Raw genomic sequence first — 25559 nt, forward strand, 5'->3', positions numbered from 1 at the left:
AATTCTGGCCTATTTGAAAAAAACCCATCATTTAGTGTATATATACTTTTGTATAAGGTAACCTGAATTGTTATCCAAAGACCTACAGCTATAGTAGTGCAACTGTGAAGCTTACCAGTTTGTAGCATCCCTTAAATTTTAGCAGTCCTTACCCAGTCAATGTTCCCTGAGTAAGGATTGTAAGATCAGTCCCTAATTTTTACTAATTGGAGTAAAGCTGAAGTATAGTGTTAAATTCACACACGTGCATATATGCACACACACAAGTCTGTTTCCAGTGATTCTGAACACCATCCCTCCAAAAATCACCTTTTTTCTGTGTGTGATTGAGCTGCTCAGACATCTCTTGCTAATGCAACATACAGGCTGGGGAGTTAACAGAGTGGCACAAGCCAATGGAGAAAGGCATTGTAAATGAATGGCGGGGAATGGATTAAGTTACTTTTTAAATCTGGCTGTGTGATATCTATTTGCATTTGTTTATATTTCACATAGTAAATCTAAACTGGGCATTGGTTTGCATATAGTACAATGGCTAAGAGTAGGCTTGATCCTGCAACCATAGCATGAACTAGTTAAACTCTCACTGATTTTAACAGCAGCAAGCATAAGCCTTCATAGGACACCTACTGTATTTGAGCCTAACAAGATAAAAGTTCAAAAATCCTTTTGAAAGGTAGATAAATAAGTGATCAAATATGCTGAATTCAGGACAGGAATATAAATAAAGGAGAGGATTCATAGCTCAGAGTTGTCAGGAATTAGGAATGAAATAGGAGTCACATACCAAATAAGTTTGGTAAGAAAGGCCTGGACACTACTACCCATTAAATAAATGTGCAACTTTATGAACAGAGCAGTTAATACGCTCTAAATTTACACCCTAGGTTGCCTCATACTAACTTGCTCATGCAGCCATACTCTTAACTGCAATTCAAAACAAATAGAATGAGCTCTATAAGAATATACAAATATTAAATGTTTGCTTCATTACCTACAAAACAATGACACAAACAGAATAAACCTTTTTATTAATAGACACTCTTCTAAACATATGCTTTTCATACTATTTGCTACAGGTCTATGCTTTTCGTACTATTTGCTACTGGATCCCATTGACTTCAACAGGTGTTGGGTTGGGCCTTAGGAGCATTTCAAGATACACCAGCCCATGGTAAGCTATCTAGCATTCATGTTTATGAATGAAATGTTCATGAATGAAAGTAAAGGAATGCCCTCAAGGTTGCAAGTGACTAGCCTACTACTCTTTCATAGCTTTTTCAAAGTCTGTATGGAGTCATAAGGTTGAAAGAGACCTCAAAGAACAACTAAATCCAACTCCCTGAACAAATAGGATGTTGCACAAATGCTACCTATCCAACTTTTGCTTGAAAACCTCCTGTGAAGGAGATTCTACTATTTCCCTAGACAGCTTGTTCCACTGTCCTACTATTTTTGCAGTTAGGCAGTTCTTGATGTTTAATCTAAACATGCTTTGCTGTACAGTAAAATCATTGTTATCCGGCATTTAAGTAACCGGAAATTCTTTTAACTGGAATTTCTGGCCGGTCGGCCAGACATGGCGGGGAGGCCAGGGGAAAGTTTGCATGCGGCAGCCTTCACCATCACCCACCACCCTGCACTGTTGCTGCTCCACGTGTGGCTGCCGCCACGCAGCCCCCTACCCACTCCATGTGTGGCCGCCATTGCCCCTTCCCCCCACCACTCTGCATTACCTGAAAACCTCTGCCAGGTTATTTCAGATAACCGGATTTTTTACATAACCGGCAATCCCCTTACCCTGGGTAGGGATGCCAGATAACAAAGATTTTACTGTATTTTAAGCCCACTGCCTCTTATTTTGCCCTCTGGCAAGGAACAATACATTTTCTCCTCCTTTTGTATGGCAAGAATTCCTTCTACAGTATTTACTCTCATATAGCACACACTTAAATACCATGCACTTTGTTTTTTTGGAAGGCAGTATGTGGGAGGAAAAGTGTTTTTTGTAAAAAAGATTTCATGAGGCTTCAGATGAAGGCGCTCCAAAGCAAAGCACCTTCATTAACTTGTGTCAGCAAGTGCTGGGAGCAGGGCTGGCCTGATATAGCCCAGCCCTACCCCTGGTGCCCAGCCTGAGGTGGGGGGCTTCAACCCACTGCCTCACCCTCCAGTGCAGGATGGGCAAACCCAAGATTGAGCCCCCTCTGTTCCCTTCCCCTGCTCCCATTCTGAACACAGCACCAGAGCTGTGAGGGGCAGGGGGGAACAGGACTAGACACACAGCGGCCTTGATTTCCCAACCCCCCAAACCCAACAGTGAACATCTGTTGGATCTAGGGAAACGCTGTAACTCATGGCTCTTTCTACGAAATGGCATGAGTTACAGCAGGGAGTGTACGTCTGTCAGCACCCTCTATATTCCCAGGAGGACTTCCTCCGTGTTTCACAAGGCCAGGCCCCAGACCCTTGCAAGGGCAGTAGCATAACTATTAATTCTTTCCTGTAAGGAGTGTTTTTTTAATAAGTTCCTATAAATATAGTGTTATTTACACATCAGAAGATACTACCAGCTGCTCACTTGCTGCTTCAGGCACTGCCAATAGCTACAGCTGTGGGACAGTTAACACAGGACTCCAGCCCTTCATCCTTCTGAGAACAACACAAGTGGCAGCTACTTTGGTAGCTGCATGGCATGCACGGTGTTTCTTTTCCAGGAAAGAAAACAGCTTCCCTTCTTAACACATAAACCTCAATTTGGGTGGACTGATTCTTGTGGGAAAGGTGTGTGTTGTACGTGAGAAAAAAGTGGTATGTATTCTTTTTAAAACAAATGCAGCAATTAGATCTCCTAGCCTATGGGAGACTCTCCTTCAGGAAGAAGTCATAGAAGTCCCCATTACAAAAGGTTTTAATAGCAGATTGGGCAAAACACGGGGAATATACTATAGGAGACAAGTGACAACTGGAAGAACTATGTAGATGCAGATAGGTCCTTTCCATCTCTAACTTAAGCAATTCAACACATTTATTTTCATAATAAACGTTAGTGTACTTTAGCTAAGGCATGATTGCTGTATAACTAATTTTGGATAAGGCTAATGAATCATGGTTTCTAGCACAAAAATCATAATAATCCTACCTGTCACCCTTTCAGATGCCAAAACTCCTATATATTTCAGAGGAAATTCTACAAGCTGAAGCTCTGCACAGATAGGCTAAGTGTGCTCATACTTTTCCTATAGTACATCTTTCCTTGAATAAGTACAGATCAAATTTGAAGTCCGTTGTACCAGGGAACAGTATTGCTAGATTTGGTCTGATCTCACAAACAGCTAAAATACTATCAACTTCTGCATTAAATTAGATTCTCTACTGCACTGTAATGTGGTTGGTGCAGGAAAGCAAAGTGATCTACATGGAAGTGATTAATGCTCCACAATTCTATGGACCAGTCTGTGCTTTTATTGGCTGGGCCCCTGCCCAAAGTTAAGACTAGATTCCCATAAAGGCTCATTAACAGGAAATTACAGATTAAGGGCTCAGTATCATCTTTGTGTAATATCTTAACACAATTTTAGCTGATGGTATAGACAAGGTTCTGGGGAGCATGCTTATTAGGTATTACATAAAGAGTAATTTTATTTTCCTTTTGACAAAATACTAGGGTTTTTAGCAAAATATCAGGGTTCTGAGATATCCCAATAGGTGAGAGCCATTGTAAAGCAGATACCATTTTCTCTTTCCTTTTTTTTTCCCTTTTAACACTGACAAATTTTATTGACATGTTTAATTTGATTCCTTTTAAGTTTGTTTTAGAAGCATGCCTGTCCTCCGGAACTCCTTTGTCTAATCCTGAATGTATTTTACAGTACATCTATGACGCTTGCCACAATAGCAGTACCTTCTGGTCCCAAAAGGGCATATCTTGTCACTGCTCCACTCATGAAACAACTCTTGAAGTCAATGATTATTCGAATAAAACAAGTAGATTATATATTATAGACCTGAGAGCACAAATATGCTGACATTCAATAATAAATCCACCAATATGGTTTACTTTCTCTTATGCAGTAAACCAAATTCTTGTCTTTGTTTGATGAGAAAAAGAAAGTTTCTATGCTTCCCTCTTATCTTGCTTTGTACATGATTGAATCATACATATTAGATACCTCAACAAGCAGTGTATTTGAACTGATTGAAACAACTTACCTTTCACTTCCAGTTTGCAATCAACTTCTGCTTCCCCAAGTTGATTGGCTGCTTTGCAAGTGTAAGTGCCTCCATCATAAGGGCTAGGTTTGCGGATATCCAAGGTACAGACACCTTGGTTACTAAACATTCTGTATCTTGGGTCATTCAGTATAACCACTTTGTTTTTCATCCAGCTTATTTTAGGCTGAGGTAAAAAACACACACAAATATATTCACTGAAATGTTGTCTTTTTGGTGACCTTGCATTCAAGTTGAATGATACATTAAAATGATATGCAATGAAAAAATGTTGACAAAAAGAAAGCTGCAGCCCATATCCAAGAATCAACTGAGGCCATATTATGCCACAGGTCTTGCCTTGTAGCCTTTATTCTTTAATCTAATTGAAGCAAGATAATTATTTAGGTAGTATACAAATGTGGATCAGTTATCAATATGATACATGTGCCATATAAGAAAGAGCTGAATAGTAACTTCCAAGATTCAGTCATTCTAAATTGGTCAATAAAGTATTTTTTTTAAATCATAATCTTTCTATAGAACATAATCAGAATCCCTGAAAGTGAAGAGTGGACTAGAAACCCTTTCTTAAAAAAGCAGAAATTATTAGTAATTATTTTACAGGGTCAGTTCAATTTTCTACTCTGTAAAATGGATCAAAGAATGTCAAATGGATCAAAGAATGAGCAGTTGGAATGTCTAGCACAATGGGACTGGGATCCTGAGCCAGGCTTCTAGGTGATAGTCTAATGTAAATAGTCTAAAAAGGTTGAAAACTACTGCCAGGGACTCAGGAAACATATTATCCATGCTGCAAGTGGGTAAATTGTGGGGGTGGAAGGAAGTAGGACTTCCCGTGAATATGGCAAAGCAGGGAGGAATTCTGACTCCTACTCCTAATTGTTCATTTTCCTTAGACCAAGTCTGTGAATTATAAAAAGGTGAAAAAATAATAGAAAATATTTGTGCCTGGTTAACCATACCTTAGGGTTTCCTCTGACACTGCAGTTCAAAGTAGCATTATAACCAGCTACAGCATATGTGTTAATTAAAGGCTGAGTAAACATAGGTGCTTCCGTGAAATCAAAGTCTTCATAAACTGGATTTTTGTAGACTTTACCTATAAAATAAATATGTGATTTCAGTCAATGTTAGAACAAAGCCAAATGTTTACGTGTTTTTCAAGGGAAGCCTGAACCTACACTGATATGAGCTGCTTTAAATACCACTGCAACCCTGTTTTATTGCACTAATTGTTACTGATGTGAGAGCAGAATCAAGCCTGAAGAGGTACTGTAATCTTTGTTTATGTTATATAGATTGTGCATCCTGAATGTGAAATTATTTAAAATCATTATGGAAACAATTTTTACTTATTCTGTCCAGGTGTAAGTGACTACATCAGATGCAAATAGTGGAGAATCAAGCACAAATTCTCTTTGCCTTTTATCTTCCATATTCTGAAACCACCCTTTCCCTTCAGATATATAATAGCTAGCTAACCATCCTTTGCAATCACAGCACTCTCTCTGGTCATTGTTGCGTCATCACTGAGGCCACACATGTTTTCAGAGAAGATCCGGAAATAGTATTCATTTCCTATGATGAGTTCAGTAATGGTGGCATTGGTTCTGTTCCAGTGTTCAATTACAGTAAACCATTCCTGGAAGACACAAACACCGAGTAAGTTTTTCTACAGTGCAGTCCATTTGTCAGCAGTGACCCATTTGGAATGGTCTCCATACATATGGAAGTGTAAGATGATTTTTAAAGAAACTTATATGAATAATAATAAAATAACTAAGCTACTTCCTGGGGATCATTCCACAATAACAGGATGATTTAAGATGCCACATTCTGTTTATAACTGAGCAGTGACGGCTAAATGGAAAGTGGACCCTATGAAATTGTCACTTTCTCTTTGTTATCCAGGTGGCATCACCCTAGGAAATACAATAATACAAAGGTCATCTTGTGTAGGAGAGGAAAGGCAGGATCTGTTATTTAGGTTTCATACTGATGATAACATTTAACTGCAAATATGAAAGCTAGTGACCGAGTTGGGAGGGAGAGTGGGGAAGCAAATAACTTTTCAGTGTGTCACAGGCCAGTACCTTCTTTTACTAATGTTCTCCTCCTCTAACAGCTTACATAACCAATTGATTACGGGGAACAATCACTGGATGTAATCACAGGTGATTTCCTGTGATTCAGTAAGAGTTTATAGAGTAGGAAGAAGTGTGCATAAACCCAAAGTACAGATCAAGGGCCAGGTCTTTGAGGCTCTCTCATAGCAGCAGCACCAGTACAATCTAGCAAGAATAACGCATAAAGTTCACCCAGTAGCCAGTTGATATGTCTTCCAGTTAATTGTTAATTACAGTTATGAAATAATTTGCAAGAGTACAATGAGAAGCTGACAAAACTTAGTGTAGTGGCTTGCTAAAACAGTGGCTGACAACTCTAGCAGGCAAAGTTGGACAGAAACATGCTTTTACTGTACAGTATGGCTTTTCCCCTCTGCTAACAAAAGTCCTGCAAATGTGACTTCATCCACTCTGAATTCCTGTGATTTCTGGCAGGGCACTCCTCTCTTGGGAGGTCTTAAGTGCACCAGTGCATATTGCTTCAGGCATCTCTCTGCATAGCTCTCAAGAGACCCATGTTTAGATGAAAGCCATCTCTTTAAATAGCAAATTTGAATTTGATCTTGGTAAGCAATGTCTACATAGCAAACTGAGAATAAGGGGCCTAATGCTAAAAATGTAGTTAATATTAAGAAGAATATGACCATTAATCATTCTCTTAAATTTCTGCTGCTCTTCCATGTCTTCTTCATTTCTCACAGTGTATATTTGTGCAAGCATCTTGTGTTGGTGTTTGTACTGGAATTTACTAATCATTAAGAGCCACACCAGTTTAGACTTCCCAGAATTAGTGCTCAGAAATGATTTTCCTCTCCAGAGAAAATGGGAGTTTTCTCTACTCCTCAGGACAACCGGTTTTAAATTAACGTTTGGAAATTGCTGTTATGTAGCAATCCATCTGTGCTGCAAGAGTAGAGTTCCTGCCTAGTAGCATAACTAGGCTTGGTGATAGGGCCACCAGCCCCTGGTGCCAATTCTGAGGGGCACAAGAATAGCTGTTGCTAGGGCTGCGCGAAGCTTCGGGTGGTGATTCAATTCAGAGGAGATTCGGGCCGATTCGGTGGCCGAATCTCTGAATCTGAATCAAATCAGGTGACCAATTAAAAGGTCTGAATCAATTTGAAGCTCTCTGGATCTTTGCAAAAGCCCCCTGCCACCCCCCCGACCCCCGTATCCCTGCTGCCCCTCACTGCCCCACGCTGCATGGGGGGGTTCTGCCATGAGCCCCCTGCCTCCCCTGTTCCCCCAGGCCCCCCATGGGTGCCCCACCCAGGCCAGCTCCAGCCCTTTAAGAAAAAAAAAGCCAAGAAAAGCCCTGGGACTCACTGCTCCTGCAGTGGTCTCGGGGCTTCTGGGGCTCATGCAGAGCATGGCACAGGGCAGTGGGTGGCAGTGGGGATCACCCCCTGCCTGGCAGTACCCACTGAGTCGGGGATTTTTTTTGAACAAGTGCCAGGAGTTGGGGAAGCCATTACTGGGCTGGGAGAGTGGGCAGGGGATGGTCCTGGCCTGGCTGATTCAGAGATTCGGCAGCAGCCAAATCTTCGAATCAGATTCAGCTGAATCAAATTGGGACAGTGATTCAAACCACTGAATCAAATCACTGTCCCCCAAATTGGCCGAATCTGAATCCAAAGCAAATACTAGCCACTTCTCACAGGCCCAGCTGCTTCCTCTATCTTCCTAGCTGCTCTGGCTGCCCCTGCTACCACCAAGGGCATGGAAGCTGCTTGTTATCTCTCTGTTCCTGCACAGACAATGCAAAGGTAGCACGGAGTGGCTGTCCCACGATCCCCAAGAGGACACTTGGCAGTTGTTGTTACTCACATTCTTATTACACCAATACGTAGAAGCCTCAAAAGAGACTGGGAAGTGCACAAACAAATAGTAGAGACTATTCCTGGCCCAAATAGCTTACAGTAGAGCTGTCCAACTTCAGAGCGGATGGGGGCCACAGATTGTGGGTCTTGGGCTGCACACTGTGCAGGCTGCATGCCACAGGGCCACATGGATTTCCTGGGACCCCTGCCATGTGTATCCCCCCCTTGCCACATGAGCATCACAAGCCCTCCACTGCCACATAAGTATCCCCAATGCTATCACCGTGTGAGCAAGCCCCTATCCTCAGCTACCACCACATGGGCATGCCCCACCTCACGGCTCTCCTGCGGTGTGAGCCCCCTGCTGCCACTACAAGGTAGGCCATCCCCTCCATCCCACTACTGGCACATGAGCAATATGAGCCGCCTGCCTGAGACCCTCTGTTAGTGCTGCCAAATGGGCACCAAGCTCACCAGGGCTCTTGTCACGCTATCCTGCCCCAGAGACCCAAGTCTCTGCCTGCCACAGTAGCCAGAGCAATGGGGGAGTGGCAGCCAGGTGGGAGCCCACAGGCTGCACATTAACCCCTCGCAAGCCAGCTGTAGTCTGCTGGGCACAGGGATCTGGTACAGAAGTTCGATAGACCAGTATAACCTAAACATTAAATCTGATACTACATCCATCCAGGTCTATCTTAAACTGGGTTCTGCCATGTTAAACCAGTCTATGTGCATTAAACTTCTCTTCTGTTACAGGTCTAGACTGGTTTTCAGTCACTTATATTGGTTTATGTGTAATGTTTGTACCTGACCTAGGTGAACAACACTGGCCTTCAATGTAGAAAGAGACAAGAGACACAGGATGGGAGGTGATACAGAATAGCAGAGAAAGGCAAACTGACCTGTCCACCATCACATGGCAGGTCTGTGTATTGGTATTCTTGCCATGCAAACTGGTTCACATCTCAAATTCACAATCTGAATTTGCAGTACATATTCAATATAGGTACCCAATCATTGTTTCTTACGGAGCGTAAAATAGGTGGTTGCTTTATGAAAGAATGATGTTTTGCTCTATATAGCACTTTTCATCTGTAAATCTGAAAGCACTTTGCAAATGAGGTAAGTGTCATTTATTCCTATAAGTAGCAGTGACATGAAACGATTTGCCAAAGGTCACACAACAGACCTATAACAGGGCTAAGAAGAAAATCTGGGATTCTTGACTTTCATCCAGTGGTTTAGCTCCTATATCTCTAAACTCCAACTCTGTTCTGGTGCCCCTCATTCTCCCAACTATAATCTGACTGAAAAATTATAAATATGCAAGTATCCATTTATAAATTGTAGGATTTTCAGGAGACTTTTTCAGATTTTCTGAGCAGTGGTGTTGTTCTGTAAGAATGCCATGCCTTACCCATCTATATTTATGTAAATTATTAGGGCTTTTTATACTGAAAAGGATTATCTTTGTGGTCACCATGTGAGGATTTATATATATATAATACTTACCATGCTCTTCTTATCTGCTTTTTGAATTGTATATCCAGTAATGGCAGCATTGCCATTATCTTTTGGTGGCTGCCAAGATAAGGCAACATTTTCTCCCCACACATCATCAATCTTTACAATCTCTGGTGGTCCTGGGCGATCTGTAAAGATAATATGGCAATGTCATCTGTCATTTCTTTTGTTCTTTCTCTAGTTTTAATATAATCTATATTATAACATATATACATGTACATACACACACAAATAAAAACACTGAAAGGACAATGAAGTTGCCAAGTCAAGGATTCAAAAGTTAGGAAATATCAGGATTAAGGTGGTTTGAGCAAACTTAATATGACCCCTTTTTGCCTATGCATTACAATGCCATTTTTGATCGCACGATCATATGTTATCTTGCAGAAAGCAGGGCAGCGTGGCACCTTAAAGACTAACTCATTCAGAGAGGCATAAGCTTTTGTAGGCAGCAGCCTACTTCATCTGATGACTATGTTATCTTGGCAATGTTAAAAGCGACTGATAATATGGGCTTAAAATAGGAAGATTCAGGCAACCTTAAATATACGCTGTGCTTCTATCTCTGCCTATAATATATAAAGATAGTAGAAATACAGATTAATAGTATTTGAGATTTCCCAGATCTCTCTTTGTTCCATCATAGCCTTTTAAACACTGGAGGAAAACAGTAACTCTTATTACACAGAGTTATGCCAGATCTGACCATTTAACAACCATAATAAAGACCGTTAGTGACTAAAATAACTACTAACAGAAAAAGCAACCTAAACAACTGAAACAGGACATGATTCTGATGTAGGACTGTAATGTTCAGTTTGAGTACTGACATCTTATTAGAAGATTCCTATTTACACCAGCTGAAACCTGGACCAGAAGATTTGGCCAAGTAGGCTGGAGGAGATGTGTATAAAAGAGGAAGTTCTTACAAGGAATCTCTAATTATCCTGCTACTGAGTAATATGTTTTGGGAATCTGTGTGGCCACGGTGCCCTTATTTATTTTAACGTACCAACTATTTGAATATCTATTGTAGCTTTATCCACCAAGTTTTCTACTTTCACTTTCAGAACATAAATTCCAGAATGGCATCTCTCTGCCTTTCGGATAAAGATGATAGTGTCGTTTTCACTGTTGCGGATATTGATATCATTCTTGTCTACGGAAGCACCATTTTTCTTCCAAGATACCCTTGCCTTTGGTTTTCCCTGTAAAAAATATTATTTTTGGATGGAGTGACAGTCACAAAGAGGAAATAAATATCTCAATGAATAAGAATGGTAGAAATTTAATAAAATAAACAATCCCCCCAAACAATTCAGAGGCTACCAAATATAAAGCTGGAAGCATTTTTTTCCCCAGCAAACAGTATATTTATCCAACACTGTCTTTTTGGAGGAGACTAGTAGTATCTATACATTCAGGATGGCTGCAACAAATAGTTTCAGTTGAAAGAAAGTAAAGAAAAGGATACAAAGACATAGAAACAAATTGTTCTCCATTTTTAAACAAAGATCTTTGACTTTTCATTTTGAAACAGTTTTTTTTCATTTCAAAGTTGATTTTTTTTTAAATAAAGGAAGCTATAAGAAAAAGGGGGAAAATCAGTGTTTTGGAGTGACCCAAAATAATACTTTTGTTTCTTCATTTTGCTTAACAGTTTGAAACATTTCTGTATTGGTTTGACCCAAACTGATTTTCTTTTAAAAAATTTTGATAATACAAAATAGAAATAGAAAAATCTATATTTGTACATATCTAGTCTGGTCTTTTTCTTGTCTCATTGTTAAAATTAAAAGGTTGTTGTCTTGTAATTTCTCAGGAGCAGTAATACATAGAAGGCACATCTACACATGCAATTAGTGTGACTGAATATACTCTGGATCAATTTAAGATGGAGTAAACTAATTCCAATGTCACCATCTACACATGTGTTTAAGCGCAGTAATTTACTGTGCTGCCAGATACCATTTGTATCTGATGGGACTACTCAGCAGTGCAATAAATTAGTCTACTGCACCCTAAATGCCATGCACATGTAGACAGTGATGCTTTACTGCACAGCAAATTATCCTGCTATTATCAGCTTTGCTCCTGAGAAGCATACAGAGGCTCCGTAGCATAAAGTAAGGGTGGGTGAGTGGGACACCAGTCCGAGCACTGATTTAGAGAGGGTTCAGAATGATGTTGGGCCCTGGGAAACCTAGTCTGTGGTGGTAATAGGAATAGCCTGTACAGGGACCCTGTGTGGTGGCTACAGCAGTAGCCGCCACTAGAATGCAGGGAGCCCATGCATCAGTGGTGGCAGAAACAGCACCCAGTCTGGGGGAAGATAGCACTGTAGCAGCAGAAGTAGTAGCAGCTGGGGTCACCCTCTGTCCTTCACCCTCTGGCCCTTGGCATGTAACCCTACAACCCAGGGCACCAAAATTTCAAGTGACACCTCCACAGGTGTACTGCTGCACACAATTGCTGCCTGGATAATTTCACTTCATATTGCCTCCCAGAAGCAGGACAAGCTATTAAATATTACAATCCAACCTTAGAAACTGTCTCATTAAAGTCAATGTCTGTTTGTTGCAATAACCAAGTGCTGTATGATCATTGTGTGTAAGGTTGGTCCATTGTAAGGGTTTCTGGGCATTTTATGTACAACAAACAATGGATCAGCAGCTGTATGATAGCTACAAACATTTGTCATTGGTGAAAAATAACTTCATTCAGAAGGCAGGAAAAGCCTGAACCTGTAGTGACTCTCCAAGTATTTCCATTTCTGCTTAATTTAACTCAATGCCCCAAAATTATAACACATGCAGTTCAAAAACTTGCAATATAACATAAATGAGCTTTAATATCTCTGTCTTTATTTCTTACCTGGAAAGGAATAACAAGATTCACAGCTTCTCCAACCCTTCGAATATAAGTTTGCTTTAAGTGCCTTGGTAGACGAATCTTTGGAGGTTCTAAGAAAAGAAAAGAAAAGCTTGTGTGTATGCATGTGTTTAATGATACAGGAATACTGTACGCAAGACACAGAAGGTGATAATACAACTGTACTTTGTTAAGGCCTGAGCTGGAGTAGTGTGTGCAGTTGTGTGTGGCTCTCAGTATTTTAAAAAGGTTATAGAGAAACTAGAGTGGCTCCAGAGCTGAACAATAAAGATGATGAAATGATTCTGAGGGCAAGTCATACAAGGAAAGGTTGAGAGTACACTTAGTACATTTAGTTTTGAGAAAATGAGATTAAGTGGGGACATGACTGCTACCATCAAGAAGGGAGAGAACAACTATTCTCTCTTGCTACAGGACAAGACATGAAGTAGTGGGTTTAAATTACAGGAAAGAAGATTTTGAGTAAATCTCAGGGGAAAAAAATGCCTACCTGATTATCAGAACAGCAGGACAGTGGAAAAAACTGCCCTGGAAGGTATAGAATCTCAAACTGAATACTTGATAGGAATGGTTTTGGCATAATGTATCCTCCATTTGTTCAGGGGCTTGGACTAGATGATGTTGGAGGTCACTTCCAAGCTTAAAATTCTATGGTTTTAATTTCAGCACTGAATTTTACAGGGCTGGTAAGCACCATCAGCAGTACTGGAATGTATCTTAATATGTTTTTCAAAAGTGACAAGCAGATTGGGATGCCTCAGATTTGGGGTTCCTAGCCTGGGACACCTTAAAGAGGCCTTTTTTCAGAAAAAAAATTCACAACCATACACAAGCTTTAGCAGGTGATAGTGCATTGCAGTTTCCAACTACAAGCAGGTATTAGTCACATGAAAGGAGGAGGCAGGAATGGGTCTAGAATATAGGTGAGAGATGAGAAATCCTTGAGGAGCTTACCTATAACTTGTTTGACTAAAATGGGCTGTGGGTGTAACCTAGGGTCGCTTTCACCAGCAGCATTCACCGCTTTTACTCTTACAAAGATCTTCGATTCAGTTGGCAGGTCAGTGATGGTGAACCTTGTTTTGTCTGTCATTTCCGGGTTAGCCACTATCCACTCTTCCGCTGGTTTTGGGAAAAGAAAAGAGAGAAAGAGAGAGAGAAAAACAGAGAATAATATATGTAACTAATGCTCCAACAAGAAAACTTACACTACAGTGAATAATTGTTCTGAAACTGCTGTTGATTGACTCTAATTTATTTTTCTAATTACACTATCACATTGAAATGATTCAGATTAATCACTGAAGGAATATGTAGGGCAGTGCTTTTCAACCCTTTTAGACTCAAGGCACCCCCTCCATAACTTCATTGAATTTAGCAGCACCTTCAGCAGATGCAGGCAGAGGCAGTCCTTCCTTTTCCCCTGCTCCTTCACACCTTTCTCTAGATTAATGAAGCCCAGGGGCACTCCAGGTAAGAACTGCTACTCTGAGTGCTCCAGTTTTTTCAGGGTTCATCTGAGACCCTTTGAAGTGGCCTGATTTTCCAGAAGTGTTCAGCTTCTGCTCTTTGACCATCAGGGCCCCTGTCTACAAGTAGGGATGATCCTGCCTAAATCACTCCTTTTACTCCCTACTACATGAGCTCTTGTTACCTCTCCCTTTCTCTCTCTCTCGCTCTCCTCCAGCCAGTCCCAGTCCGAGTCCCAGGTATTGATTAAATTAGATAACACAGAGCACCAAGGAGGGGGAAGGGATGGGGCAGGAGGTTTTCTCAAGTGACCTTCTGCCCTAAGTGTTCCTGGTCCTTAGGAGCCCTGTGTCCCTTTGGGGGCTTTGACTGATGAAAGAGGAGGCTGCCTTTCAGCAGAGTCCTGCTGTTGGGACTCTTCACCGCCGTTCCACCAAGGGCTGTTTCCCCATTTGCTTAACGCTAGTCAGGGCAGCACCATTTAGAGAGGGATTTTTCAAAAGCACTCAGCATTGGTCTAAATGGGGAATTTTAAGGTTGACTTCAAGGGTGCTCAGTACTATTCACCCAGTAAAAATGCTGCCTGTCTGATATAGATGTGCTCTTTATGAAGCACCAATTTTCTTCCTTTGCAGGTAACTTAGTCCATGGATAGATTCCCCCCCCACCAAATTGGGCATTAGGACATCAGGAGATCTGGGTTCCACTGATGTGTTGGCTGCTGACTTCCTAAGGCTAGTCACAAAAGCTCCTTGCACACATGCAAAATGGAGATAATGATCTTCGCCAGTCTTTGTAGAGTGCTCTGAGATCTCAGCATGGTAAAGGTGCTCTATATGCTGTTTTTAGTTCTAATGCTAATTATTAAGGCGTGTGTAGACAAAATGGGGGCCCTAAATTGAAACGGTGGGTTTAAAAAACACCACTTCAATTTAGGGCAGATTAAACTCCTGTGTTGTGCACACACCCTGCTGACTTACCTGCCTCTCCGGCGGGGAGAGAAGGGTGAGCTGCCGGCTGGCAGAGCAGTCCCTGGGCTGCAGAAGGGGCTGGTGCTTCCCTCTGTGGCTGTGGCGGTTCCCCACCAGGCAGCACCCGCACATAGGCACCTGGCTCAGGTGGCCTCTGGGGGCACCACAGCCACAGAGGGAAGCACTGGGCCTCCGTGCAGCTCAGGAAGGCAGGCAGGCTCGGAGTTGGGGGGGGAGATCAGGCTTGCCAGTTTTCTTGGGTGGAGCTTGCTTTCCCAGGGTGCCTGCAGGGCTTTGTGCAGAGCCACAAAGTTGCACGGAGCCCGGTGTTTCGCTCCACAGCTGTAGGGGCAGCAAACTAAAACTCCTTGAAGGAGTTTTAGTTTGCTGTGCCCCATGTTATTTAAGGTGCATTACACTGCCAAATTTCCTATGGTGGCTGGAATTAATGCGCAATACCCCTCCAAGGCGTGCAAACACCAACACCATTAAAGTGGTGCAAAAGCATTTAGCCTGCTTTAAAGTGTCGTGTACACACGCCCCTTGTTTCATCTACATATGGCCCTATTTGCTAATTTAGCTCTTTTAGAATGGTAAGAAATAGGAATGAAATGAAAAAAAGACTCCCTCCTAGCCCCTTTTAAAAAGACAAGGTTTATCAAAATCCTTCAAATGACTCCAGTTTTCCTATTTTTTTTTCATCACTGTAATGCAATTACATATCATTTGTGGATCCAATACTAAAAGACAGACTTTTAGAAAAGTCCTGATTAGAAATGGTGCAGTGTTTCCCATCAAGCCCTGCCTGTCCTCTAAATCTGGATCACTTAAAAACCTCTGGCATTATGACATTCAGAGTCAGATTTCTACAGTGACAAGTCAATAGTTAACAGCGCATTCCATGTCTAATAAAGATAAAAAATATTGCACTATAATATTGGCACTGAATATTAGTAACAATTTTGTGAACTGCAGAGTTATTGCACAATACCGTGACACAATTTTACACATGTGGATCCCACTCTTAGGAAGACATTAAACACAGCTATGTTTAAAGCTTGTTCTTCTAGGGCATTTATACATGTGCTCCAGGAGTTGCGGGGGGGGTGGGGGGGGAGTGCTTTAATTAGAGGGACTCCAAGAGCTGCTCTAATTAAAGCGCCCAGAGCAGCTTGTGTATCAGCGTCCCTGCACTTAAAAATGGCAGCGGAGGCACTTTATCTAAAGCTTTTTGAACAAGCTATAGATAAAGTGCCGCTGCTGCCATTTTTAAGTGCAGGGATGCTGATATACAAGATGTTGGAGTCTGCAGGAGCACGGTAATTATCACTGTCCAGTGGACTTGATTAATCGAGCGCATTGGAACAGTCTCGCTGTTTATATATAGGTGCCCCTAGTTTCTAACACAAGTTGTGGTCAAAGGCTCAGTTTCCTGAACCCCTTTCCACGCAAGTGAATAATGCATCTACAACTACCTAAAGGTAAGTAATATAGCAGGTTTTATAGACTGTTGCCCCCCAAACCCAGTTCTGCTTTCAAGAATATGTCCCTGTACATGAAAAGGTTATAATCTTGATTGAATGCCATACCTTCCAGGTTATAAGTTGTCTCCGCCATGTCATCAGAGAGATCTGCTGATATACCTTGTGAGAGTCCATCATTACAATTAATCAGAGACACCCACTTTCACACAGAAGGAGCGTTGTGTCAGTAGTTAGCATTCCCTGTTAGTATGCAAAGATATATACTGCAGCTTGGAGATGGAGGGAATCTATTTGGAGTGGTTGGAGAGCTAACAGACAAACTGCTTCTGGGTGCTGGCAGTAGGATAAAGCTATGCCTATTCATCTAGGTAAGCAGAGCAGCTTACCTCATTTCTTGTGTGGTTTACTTAAACTGCAATGCCAACCACATGATGAGAGGAAAGAATAGAATAAAGAAGGAAGAGACATGAGTTGACTGAACCAAAAAAGGACAATTCAAGAGAGTGATTATTGTGCTCTCTTCTCTTGGTCAGATATCTGTCTTGTTTTGTTTTTCTTTACAGACCACAGCCTTGCTTTTCCCCTGGACTATGTAGTTACTAACTAAAACTCTTAGGCCATTTGTAGATGTGCTCCCTATTTTCTAAACTGTGTTAATTGATTCACATCACACAGACTGTTTTTCCTAAAAGCAACACTGTATATGCATGTTAAGTAATACAGTTTAAATTGCCGAATTAGGACTGCCCTAGTCTGCATTAATTTTAATTCTCATTCAATGAGGATTAGTTAATTTGGACTGGAGTCAGTTTTAATTCAGACCGCAGATGTCCATGTGTATATAGTGATGGCTGTAGTTTGGATCAAACTTAGAAAAACATAATGTCTACACATGGCCTTAGAAGGCTAGAAAGTGCCAGCGAGTATGTGGACCTATGCACAGCAAGGCATTTACTTCACTTCATTTGAACATCTACACCAAAAATCTCACAGCAGTTCAGGAAAGAGTCTCAATTCCTAATAATGATCAGTTTGTGCTCAGGAACAGAAATGATGTCCTCTCTCAACTTAGATGAACACCTTGGCTTTAGGTGAGAGAAACAACCTGTTCTTTCGATTAGCTACAACTTTGAGTGTGGGTGCAAGCTACCCAGGCTGCAGTGTTATTATACTTGAAGAGTCAGAAGATGAGAGGTATTCATGGTGCTGAAACAGAAGACATAGGATAGTTTTTGGTCTGATCGTAGTCCAGAAAAGGGAGAGGACAAAGGAGACTTTGAGAGAGACAATAATAAAATAAAAGGTGAGGGAGTAAGGATGAGATAAAAAAGGAAATATAGTATATGGGGGGAAAAAAAGAAGGAAACTGAGAGGAGAGAAGTACTGAAAGAAAGGAAACAATGAGAGTCTATACAAGGCATGAGAAAGGTCTGAGGGAAAGAATACACTTAACTAAAGTAGATAGAAGGGAAACCTTTTACTAATGCTGACTTGACACAAGGAAGCAGGTCAATAAAGTAAGGTATATGTTCTCCAGGATTGATGAGGCTTCTCTCTCCTTTGAGGGAGGAAGAGGAGAAGGAGGAAGTAGAAGGAGAAGATGACCACAAAATATCTTTAAAAGAGAATCAAGTTAGATATTAAAAATGGGTTTTAGTATGAGATCTACTGTGTTAAAATTTCTTTCATATTATCATAGTGCAAGTTCAGTTCCAGATAGTCATACCAAATAGATGGTATGGTGGGAGCATGCTTATATCTACAGGGGCTCTAATTGAAGCCAATGAGTCTTTGAACAGGTACAGGGGCTCACCTGTGCATATCCAATTGTAAGATTCAGGAAAAGGGAAAACAGATGGTGGGAAACAATTTGAGATCTACACCACCTGACAATTCTAAATGATATATTACTATGAATTTTGCCCTGCTCCCCTTGACCACCTAATGACTTTTTCTAAAATTCCTATGATTAAAAAAAATCCTTGTGTTCAAAGGCAAAAAGAGAGACTGAGTGAGACAACACAACTGAAGAAATTAGCAAGAGTCTAGAAAGTCAGAACTGGAAAATAAAAGAACAGATGAAAGAGATGGTCATATGAAACTTGAAATATAAGGAATTATTAAACATAGAAAAAATTAGTCTGAGAGAATAAAAAGATATTGGAAAAAGACTGAAGAAGAGAGACATGAAAATACTGAAAAGAAAGCAAAAAGACAGAATGAAGAAAAATGTATGCATAGTTAGTTAAATTCCTATATTTTTTTATTTTCTATTAAGCTGGCTTCCTAAATGTTACTAATATATATTATATATATACATAAGTAATACTGATTGTGTATATATAGATGCATATGTATATATGTGAGGCATATATAGATATACATAAACACACAAAAAGCTATGTAAAATACATTGCATGTATTGTATTTTATAAGAGGCATATATAGATATACATAAACACAAAAAGCTATGTAAAATACATTATATATATTGTATTTTATCTGAGGTGGGTAACACCAAAATGACAGATTCAACTGTTATTTTGTTGTATCTTCTTATGTTTTAAACCTATCTGAAAAAAAAGTAAAAAATTTGTTCTGTTTAACAGGCATACAAAGATATTTTTTTTTGCTGCACCTTTAAATATAGACTTGGAAGATTCCTGTTAGTATTATAGTTGGTAATATCATAAACAATGTATTGACCCTCTAACTTGGTTCCAGAGAATTTCTTGTCTTGTTATACAGTGTGGCTACACAATGTCATAGAGGTTTTTTTTTCACAACACTTGAAAGGACTTTAATGGGAGCTATGTTTACAGGCCAAGGACATCATATACAATGTCCCATAATATAATTAAATCACCAATTGACTTCTTATCCCAGTAGATTTCAAAAAGCTTTTTAAAAATATCCATGATTGTTCAATGGAACTGTTATAGGAATATATGAGTATTGTATGTATTTGCTGCATCTGGACCTAGTGTTGTGTTTTTCCTCTTTCCAAATCTTTCCCATCTCTCTCCTACCATATAAGAAGGAAAACTGCTCCAGTTATGCCTGTTTTATGTTATCTGCAGCAGGCCTGTGAGCATCTTTCACTCTGTTCCTGTTCCTTATGGATAATGACTTCAAGGTGCTGAGTACTTTCAGAAAGTACTCTTTTCATTGAGTTGCATGAGAATTGAACGCACTCTGCTTCTCGCTGAATCAGGCTGCTTTCTTTGTACTCTTGTTTTCCTCTGATACTTGAAACCTAAATGTCGGGCCACAATTTCTGTTCTGTATTATCTCTTGTGTTCAGGCTGAATCCCATAGAGTGCATCCATGGAAACTTTCTGTTAATTTAAATGTCCTCTCTGTCCTTGATTTATAGAAACTTGCACAATACATTTGAACCAGCATTTAGATTTACAATATAGTTAATATCAACAAATGGTCACAGTGAACATATTTGCATCCCACTCCTTTAAATATTCAAATATTTCTGGAAGAACTTCTTTTAGATCACGTTTCTCAACCCGTGGGCAGCGACCCAACAGTGGGTCACAAGAATATTTTAAAGCAGGGGTTTTCAACCTTTTTGGATCAATGTACCCCTGGTAGCTGGGGTATCGCCCTGCCGGACATGGAGCAGGGGGCGGTGCGGTGTGCAGGTGAACGTGGAGCGGTGGTCACCACTCCATGTGATCTTCCCCTGCATCTGGCTGGGCAGGTGGCACCTGTGCAGCAGCGTGGGATAGTGTGTGGCAGTGCTCTGTATCCGGCCGCCTGCGTGTACCCCCTAGGGCCTTCTCAAGTACCCCCAGGGGTATGTGTACCCCTGGTTGACAACCCCTATTTTAAAGGATTGTGAGTTGTGGCAAGGCAGAGGAGTAGTGGGAAGTTGCCTGCCCCTTCCAGCAGGGGAAGGGGGTGGGGGAGAGCTGCTTGGCTGGGCTGGTGCCACCAAGGCCAGTGCCTATGCTCGCAGGGGTGGGGTGGCTGGGAGACATTGCTTGCAGGTGGGAGGAGCCAAGACCAGGGTACCTGGTGTGGTGCTGCAGCACCAGCCCAGGGGGGGTGCCACAGGCCTCTCCTCCCCCTCCCTCCAGCCCGTGCCAGGGCTGGATTTGCTCAACTGCTGCTCCGGCCTGAGCAGGATTGGGGTAGCTGGGGATCCCTTCAGCTGAGCTGGGTTGGGATTGAGGGACACTAGCATGGCCCAGGTGGCAGGGGACTGGGGGTTGGGCACCGACAGGGCCAGTGGGGTGTAGTTTGGGATAAGCCATGGATCTTTGTCAATGGTTCCTGGTAGGAAAAAGGTTGAGAACCACTGTTTTAGTGGCTCCACAATTAATCATCTTAGATGCACATGGTAATGAAATTTTCTGTATTCCATTATGTCAACTGTTGCTTACCTGTCCAAATGACATTGGTCTTAGTTTCTTTTTGAACCCACACTCCAGCTTTATATTAGTGGAAAGATTCCTCTAAGTATGTAGCTGGGAAGTGTGTATATAAAGGTTCTACTATGTGAACACTTGATACACTAATACTGCTACTTGTATGGTACAAATTGTTTGCATTTCTCCTTCTCACATTATTTTTCTTGACTGAGCTTTTTTTCCCCTTTGCACACTTACATTGTTCTTATCCATGTGTTCACCTCTGTTTTCAAGACAGACTGAACAAAAAATCCTGGACCCCAAGCCCTTTGAATGTTGAGGGAACTCTAAATCCAGATCTGAATTTGGTGGCTTCAGACCTTTTCCATTTTATAGCATAGCAGAACCACAGGGCATAGCATAGCCCTTTGAATGTTGCGGGAACTCTAAATCCAGATCTGAATGTGGTGGCTTCAGACCTTTTCCATTTTATAGCATAGCAGAACCTCTGTATCTTGATGTGGCATTTGAGGACATCCCATAGATTTCATAGACATCAGGGCTGGAAGGGACCTCAAGCCATGATTGTTTTCAAACATAGGGAAACCCTTTGGTGGGCATTTCAAACAGGTTTGTTTACTGCAGGCTATACTATTCCCATATGACTGGCCTTCATGCAGAATTAGTCCCAATGGGGGTTTTTAATTTCCTCTACTCTCCAGATTAGGAGAGTATTTTTTAGATTAGGAAATTTTTTTAAATTTCCCTTTCCACTTATTTTAAGTGCTAGGAGCATACTATAGCTGTTGTCACTTACTTCCTTCAAAGCAGTACTCTACAATATAGCCATCTAAACCTGCTGCTCCAATATGGTCTGGTGGCCGCCATTTCATTGTCACTGTAGAATCAGTTACTCCATCAACAGCCAGCATCGTTGGTGGACTGGTGACAGCTAAAAATAAGGAAACAATGTATTAGCATTAAAGTTGGCATTTATGATGTACAATAAATGGTAATCTTCTAACTCCTTCCCCAAATGACACCATAGGTTCTAGGGCATCGATATCTGAGAGGTTAAGGCTGTATGTCTCTCTTTTGTGAAATGTTCATGTTTTATTCGGTCCTATTAAGGAGTAAGATACCCCTGCCCAATAGATGAAGTCTGTCTCCCTACCAAGTACACCACCTGACAGACTCTGCAGCACTGAAGTATATTTGGACAGGCATGAAATTCCCCATTATATCATATTTCTCCTCTCAGAAAAACAGAAGGCACTGCTGCACCAGCACTCTCTCCTTACTATTTCACAGGGTTTTGATTGTCCTTTGCATCAGGCAGAAATCTCCTCCTGGACTATGGTGCTTATAATAATAGGATTTTGTGTTTTGTCAGAACCATTTGATAACCTGCTTCTATGTAAAGAGGCAAGCTTGCCTTTCTGTATCAATAACCTTTAGCTCTACTGAGATTAGGCTAAAATAAGCTCCTTATCCATGACTAGGGTCCCTAGATGTTAAACTACTGCATAAAAAAAAGTTTGCAAGACTATTTACTGTACGGTTAGACACAATTTACACTTTGAAAGGATGTTGAAATCAGGTTACGCCTCCTTAGTAAGAAATCTGAGTATGCCTATACTTCTGCTGTGGGGAGAATTGAAAGCTCACCCTAAACTACCCTGAAACAAAAAGGTATCCTTCCCTCACCCCTATTATTCTGCTGCTCTCCATACATGAAGCACAGAGGGAAAGACAAGTAGTGAGCAGAATGATTCCTAGAAGGGCTTCACTGGAGAGGAACAGGATATTCGAGCAGTCACTTTCTAGAAGTCATGCCTATGACTTGTCTCTCCTGGGATTGGCTCTAATCATGGGCACTAAAGCCAGGAAGAGGGGTGGAGGAGGGCCACTTGGGGGCTTGGCTGTAGCACTTGGATAATTACTGAACGTGACTCAGAGAGTGGCAGGCTTAGAGGAAGCTTAGCCTTGGTCTGTGATTCTCAGAAGGGCTACTGGGAACAGGCTGGCATGCTCCCCAGGTGTGGGGAGGCTGAGGTGGTCAGTATGTTAGGGCTAGAAAGCAGGCCTGTGAGTTGGCTCAAGTAGTATAGATATAGCAAGCTTTCTTAGCAGGAGTGGTGAACAAAGCATGAACTAGAATCCAGAAGCTCTTTAATTCCTGATCCTAATTCTGCTGCTTAGTTTATTGTGTGATTTTAGGTGAATCACTTAACTTGTTTGCCCTTTGGAGTTAACGCCCGTTTGTATCAAAAGGTGTTGTGAGAATTATTTGGTAATGCTTGCATACATTTCTTGTAATTGAATAGCATTATACAAGAATTAAGGATAAACACTAAAGGGGTAAGCTTGAACGAAACTCAGATCTTCACATGGCATGAAACACAAGCCATTGAGCTACTCAGCGTACTTTGTTTTCCTCCTGACTTTTCATTTGTTTCCAGAGTCTGGTTGTTTCTAAAATGTAAAAGTTTTCTAAAGAACATACCTAGAAATGAAAGCTGTGTCTGATCTATAATTATGTAAGCTGTATGTCACAAGTTTGACCTACCACCTAAAGCACTCTAAAGCTTTATAAAGAACACATTGGATGCATAAAGTTAGGACTTTTGGCTGTTGCTCTTTAAAGTTCATAAACCACTGCTTTTCATGTGGATCAGTATTATTTTACTGTTTCCTTGTATTTGCCCATCTTAACTATTTGTTGTCTTTTGTATTAGACTAGTGGTTTTCTACCTTTATACATTTGCAGACCCCTACAAATTTTGAATGGAGGTGTGGATCCCTTTTTAAATTTCAAATAGAGGTGTGGACCCCTATGAATTATAAATGTATTTATAATTCACATTCTTTTGATTGATCATAGTCATATTTCATGGGCCTCTTAGAAATAATCTGTGGACCCCCAGGGGTTCACAGACTACAGGCTGAAAATTGCTGTCTTGGACTGTAAGCTCTTTGAGACAGAGACAGTCCTTTTGCTCTGTGTTTGTACAGTAACTAGCACAGTGGTGTCATGGTCCATAACTAGGTCTCTACAGTCGTAAAATAATCATAATATGATACATACACTAATTTTCTAAATACATAGATATTTCTATATTCACATTTACTCACCTAAGGGAGTAAAAGGCTTTGAAGGCAGACTTGGTTTGGAAGTTCCAACTGCATTAACAGCAAATACACGGACCTCATAAGCAACACCTTCAATCATCTTCTTTGGTTCAAAAGTTGTTTCTTTAATTAGTTCAAAATTAAGTCTCATCCACCTGGAGCTTTGTTTCTTTTTCCTTTCAATGAAATATCCTATTGACCAAACAAAGTGGTATAAGATTAAATAAAGAACTAGCCAGTAGCTCAGTGTTTATAAAATCAGCTACAAATCAATGTCATCTTTCTAGGTGGCCACTAACCCTTTTTCTATATACAAATCTATATCACTTTCTGATCCCTGGGTGACTTACATGTAACTGTCTTAGTTTTTTACAAATGAAGGCTTTCTGATTGTAAAATTAGGTTTTCTTCCCCACCTCCCCTCAAAAACATTAAACTTAGCTTTGTAACACAGCAGTATTTAACTCAAAATTAGTAAGGGGTTAGCCCTACCAGCTTCTGAGCTCTCCTAACTCCCATGTGCTTTAATATACTCCAAGATGCTTAGGAACTCATCACCTACTTTCCTGTGTCTCCGTGCTAACACACAAAAAGAATAGTCTTCAGATTTGGTGTTTATGCTAAAAAATATGCAAGTTTCTCACTAAACTCAGTCATCTAAGAGAGGGGTTTTCAACATTTTTAACAAGTGTACCCCTCCTGTCTCAAAGTTTCAGCTCATGTACCCTTTTATATTTTTTTCTTCTTTTTAAGGGTTGGGGGGCAGATCAAGGCCCCTGCGGTGAGGGAGCGAATGGGGGAATGGGGTTGGGGCTGGAGCAGCGGCAGGTGCTGCTTAGGCAGGGGGAGAAAAAGTTATTTCAGGGGGCTGAGTGTGCGCATGCATTTGCCTCCCCCCGCCCCCCGCCTGCAGGTAAGTCTGTGGGGGAGGGGAAAGTGCCGTGTGCAGGGTGCAGATCAAGGCCCCTACAGTGAAGGAGGAAGCGGGACACAGGCAGGAGCAGGGACTGGGTGAGTGGGACCCCAGCTGGGCTAAGTGGTGCCCCTTAGGCCTCTGCCTATCCCACCACCCATCCCAGCTGGGGCCCCACTCACCCCTGCCTCACTCCCTCCCCCACCGCAGGGGACTCAATTTTCCCCCCACCCCCAGAGTGGTGAGGGAGGGAGGGAGTGGGGCTGGGGATCGAGACCCTCACAGTGCAGGAGGGAGTGGGGCAGAGGCAAATCATTCACCACTGCCCCTGCCCCTCTCCCTCCTGCACTGTGGGACAATCGGAGCCCGGCAGCTTGTCCAGGGGTGTGGTGCAGGGGAGCCAAGGGGTGGGGCCCATGCCTCTCCCCCTTGGCTCCCCCACGGTGCATCCAGCAGCGGGAACCACCCACCCATGTCCCTGGATGAGTTGCTGAACTCTGATTGTCCCACGACCCAGCCCAGCCAGGGCCCCATTCATGGTGAATGGGGCCCTGGCCAAACCAGGTCATGGTACAATCCCCACAGTGCAGGAGTGAGTATGGCAGGGACAGGGGTGAATAATTC

General features: G+C 41.6%; 1 protein-coding gene across 5 annotated transcripts in view; it reads right to left on the reverse strand.

Annotated features, from left to right (window-relative positions):
- MYBPC1 (myosin binding protein C, slow type) overlaps positions 1–25559 on the reverse strand; it is a 111552-nt gene that overhangs the window by 10690 nt on the left and 75303 nt on the right. For all 5 annotated transcript variants that reach the window (XM_014517912.2, XM_006019523.3, XM_006019525.3 and 2 more), the window contains 9 exons: positions 24026–24214; positions 21708–21842; positions 13553–13720; positions 12581–12669; positions 10719–10914; positions 9695–9834; positions 5719–5878; positions 5199–5335; positions 4213–4399 (listed from right to left, as the gene is read on the reverse strand). In XM_014517912.2, the coding sequence (XP_014373398.1) occupies positions 4213–4399; positions 5199–5335; positions 5719–5878; positions 9695–9834; positions 10719–10914; positions 12581–12669; positions 13553–13720; positions 21708–21842; positions 24026–24214 (1401 nt within the window). The remainder of the gene's footprint in view (positions 1–4212; positions 4400–5198; positions 5336–5718; positions 5879–9694; positions 9835–10718; positions 10915–12580; positions 12670–13552; positions 13721–21707; positions 21843–24025; positions 24215–25559) is intronic.

Source organism: Alligator sinensis, unplaced genomic scaffold (assembly GCF_000455745.1).
Source record: "Alligator sinensis unplaced genomic scaffold, ASM45574v1 scaffold74_2, whole genome shotgun sequence".
In the NCBI taxonomy this organism is placed as follows: Eukaryota; Metazoa; Chordata; order Crocodylia; family Alligatoridae; genus Alligator; species Alligator sinensis.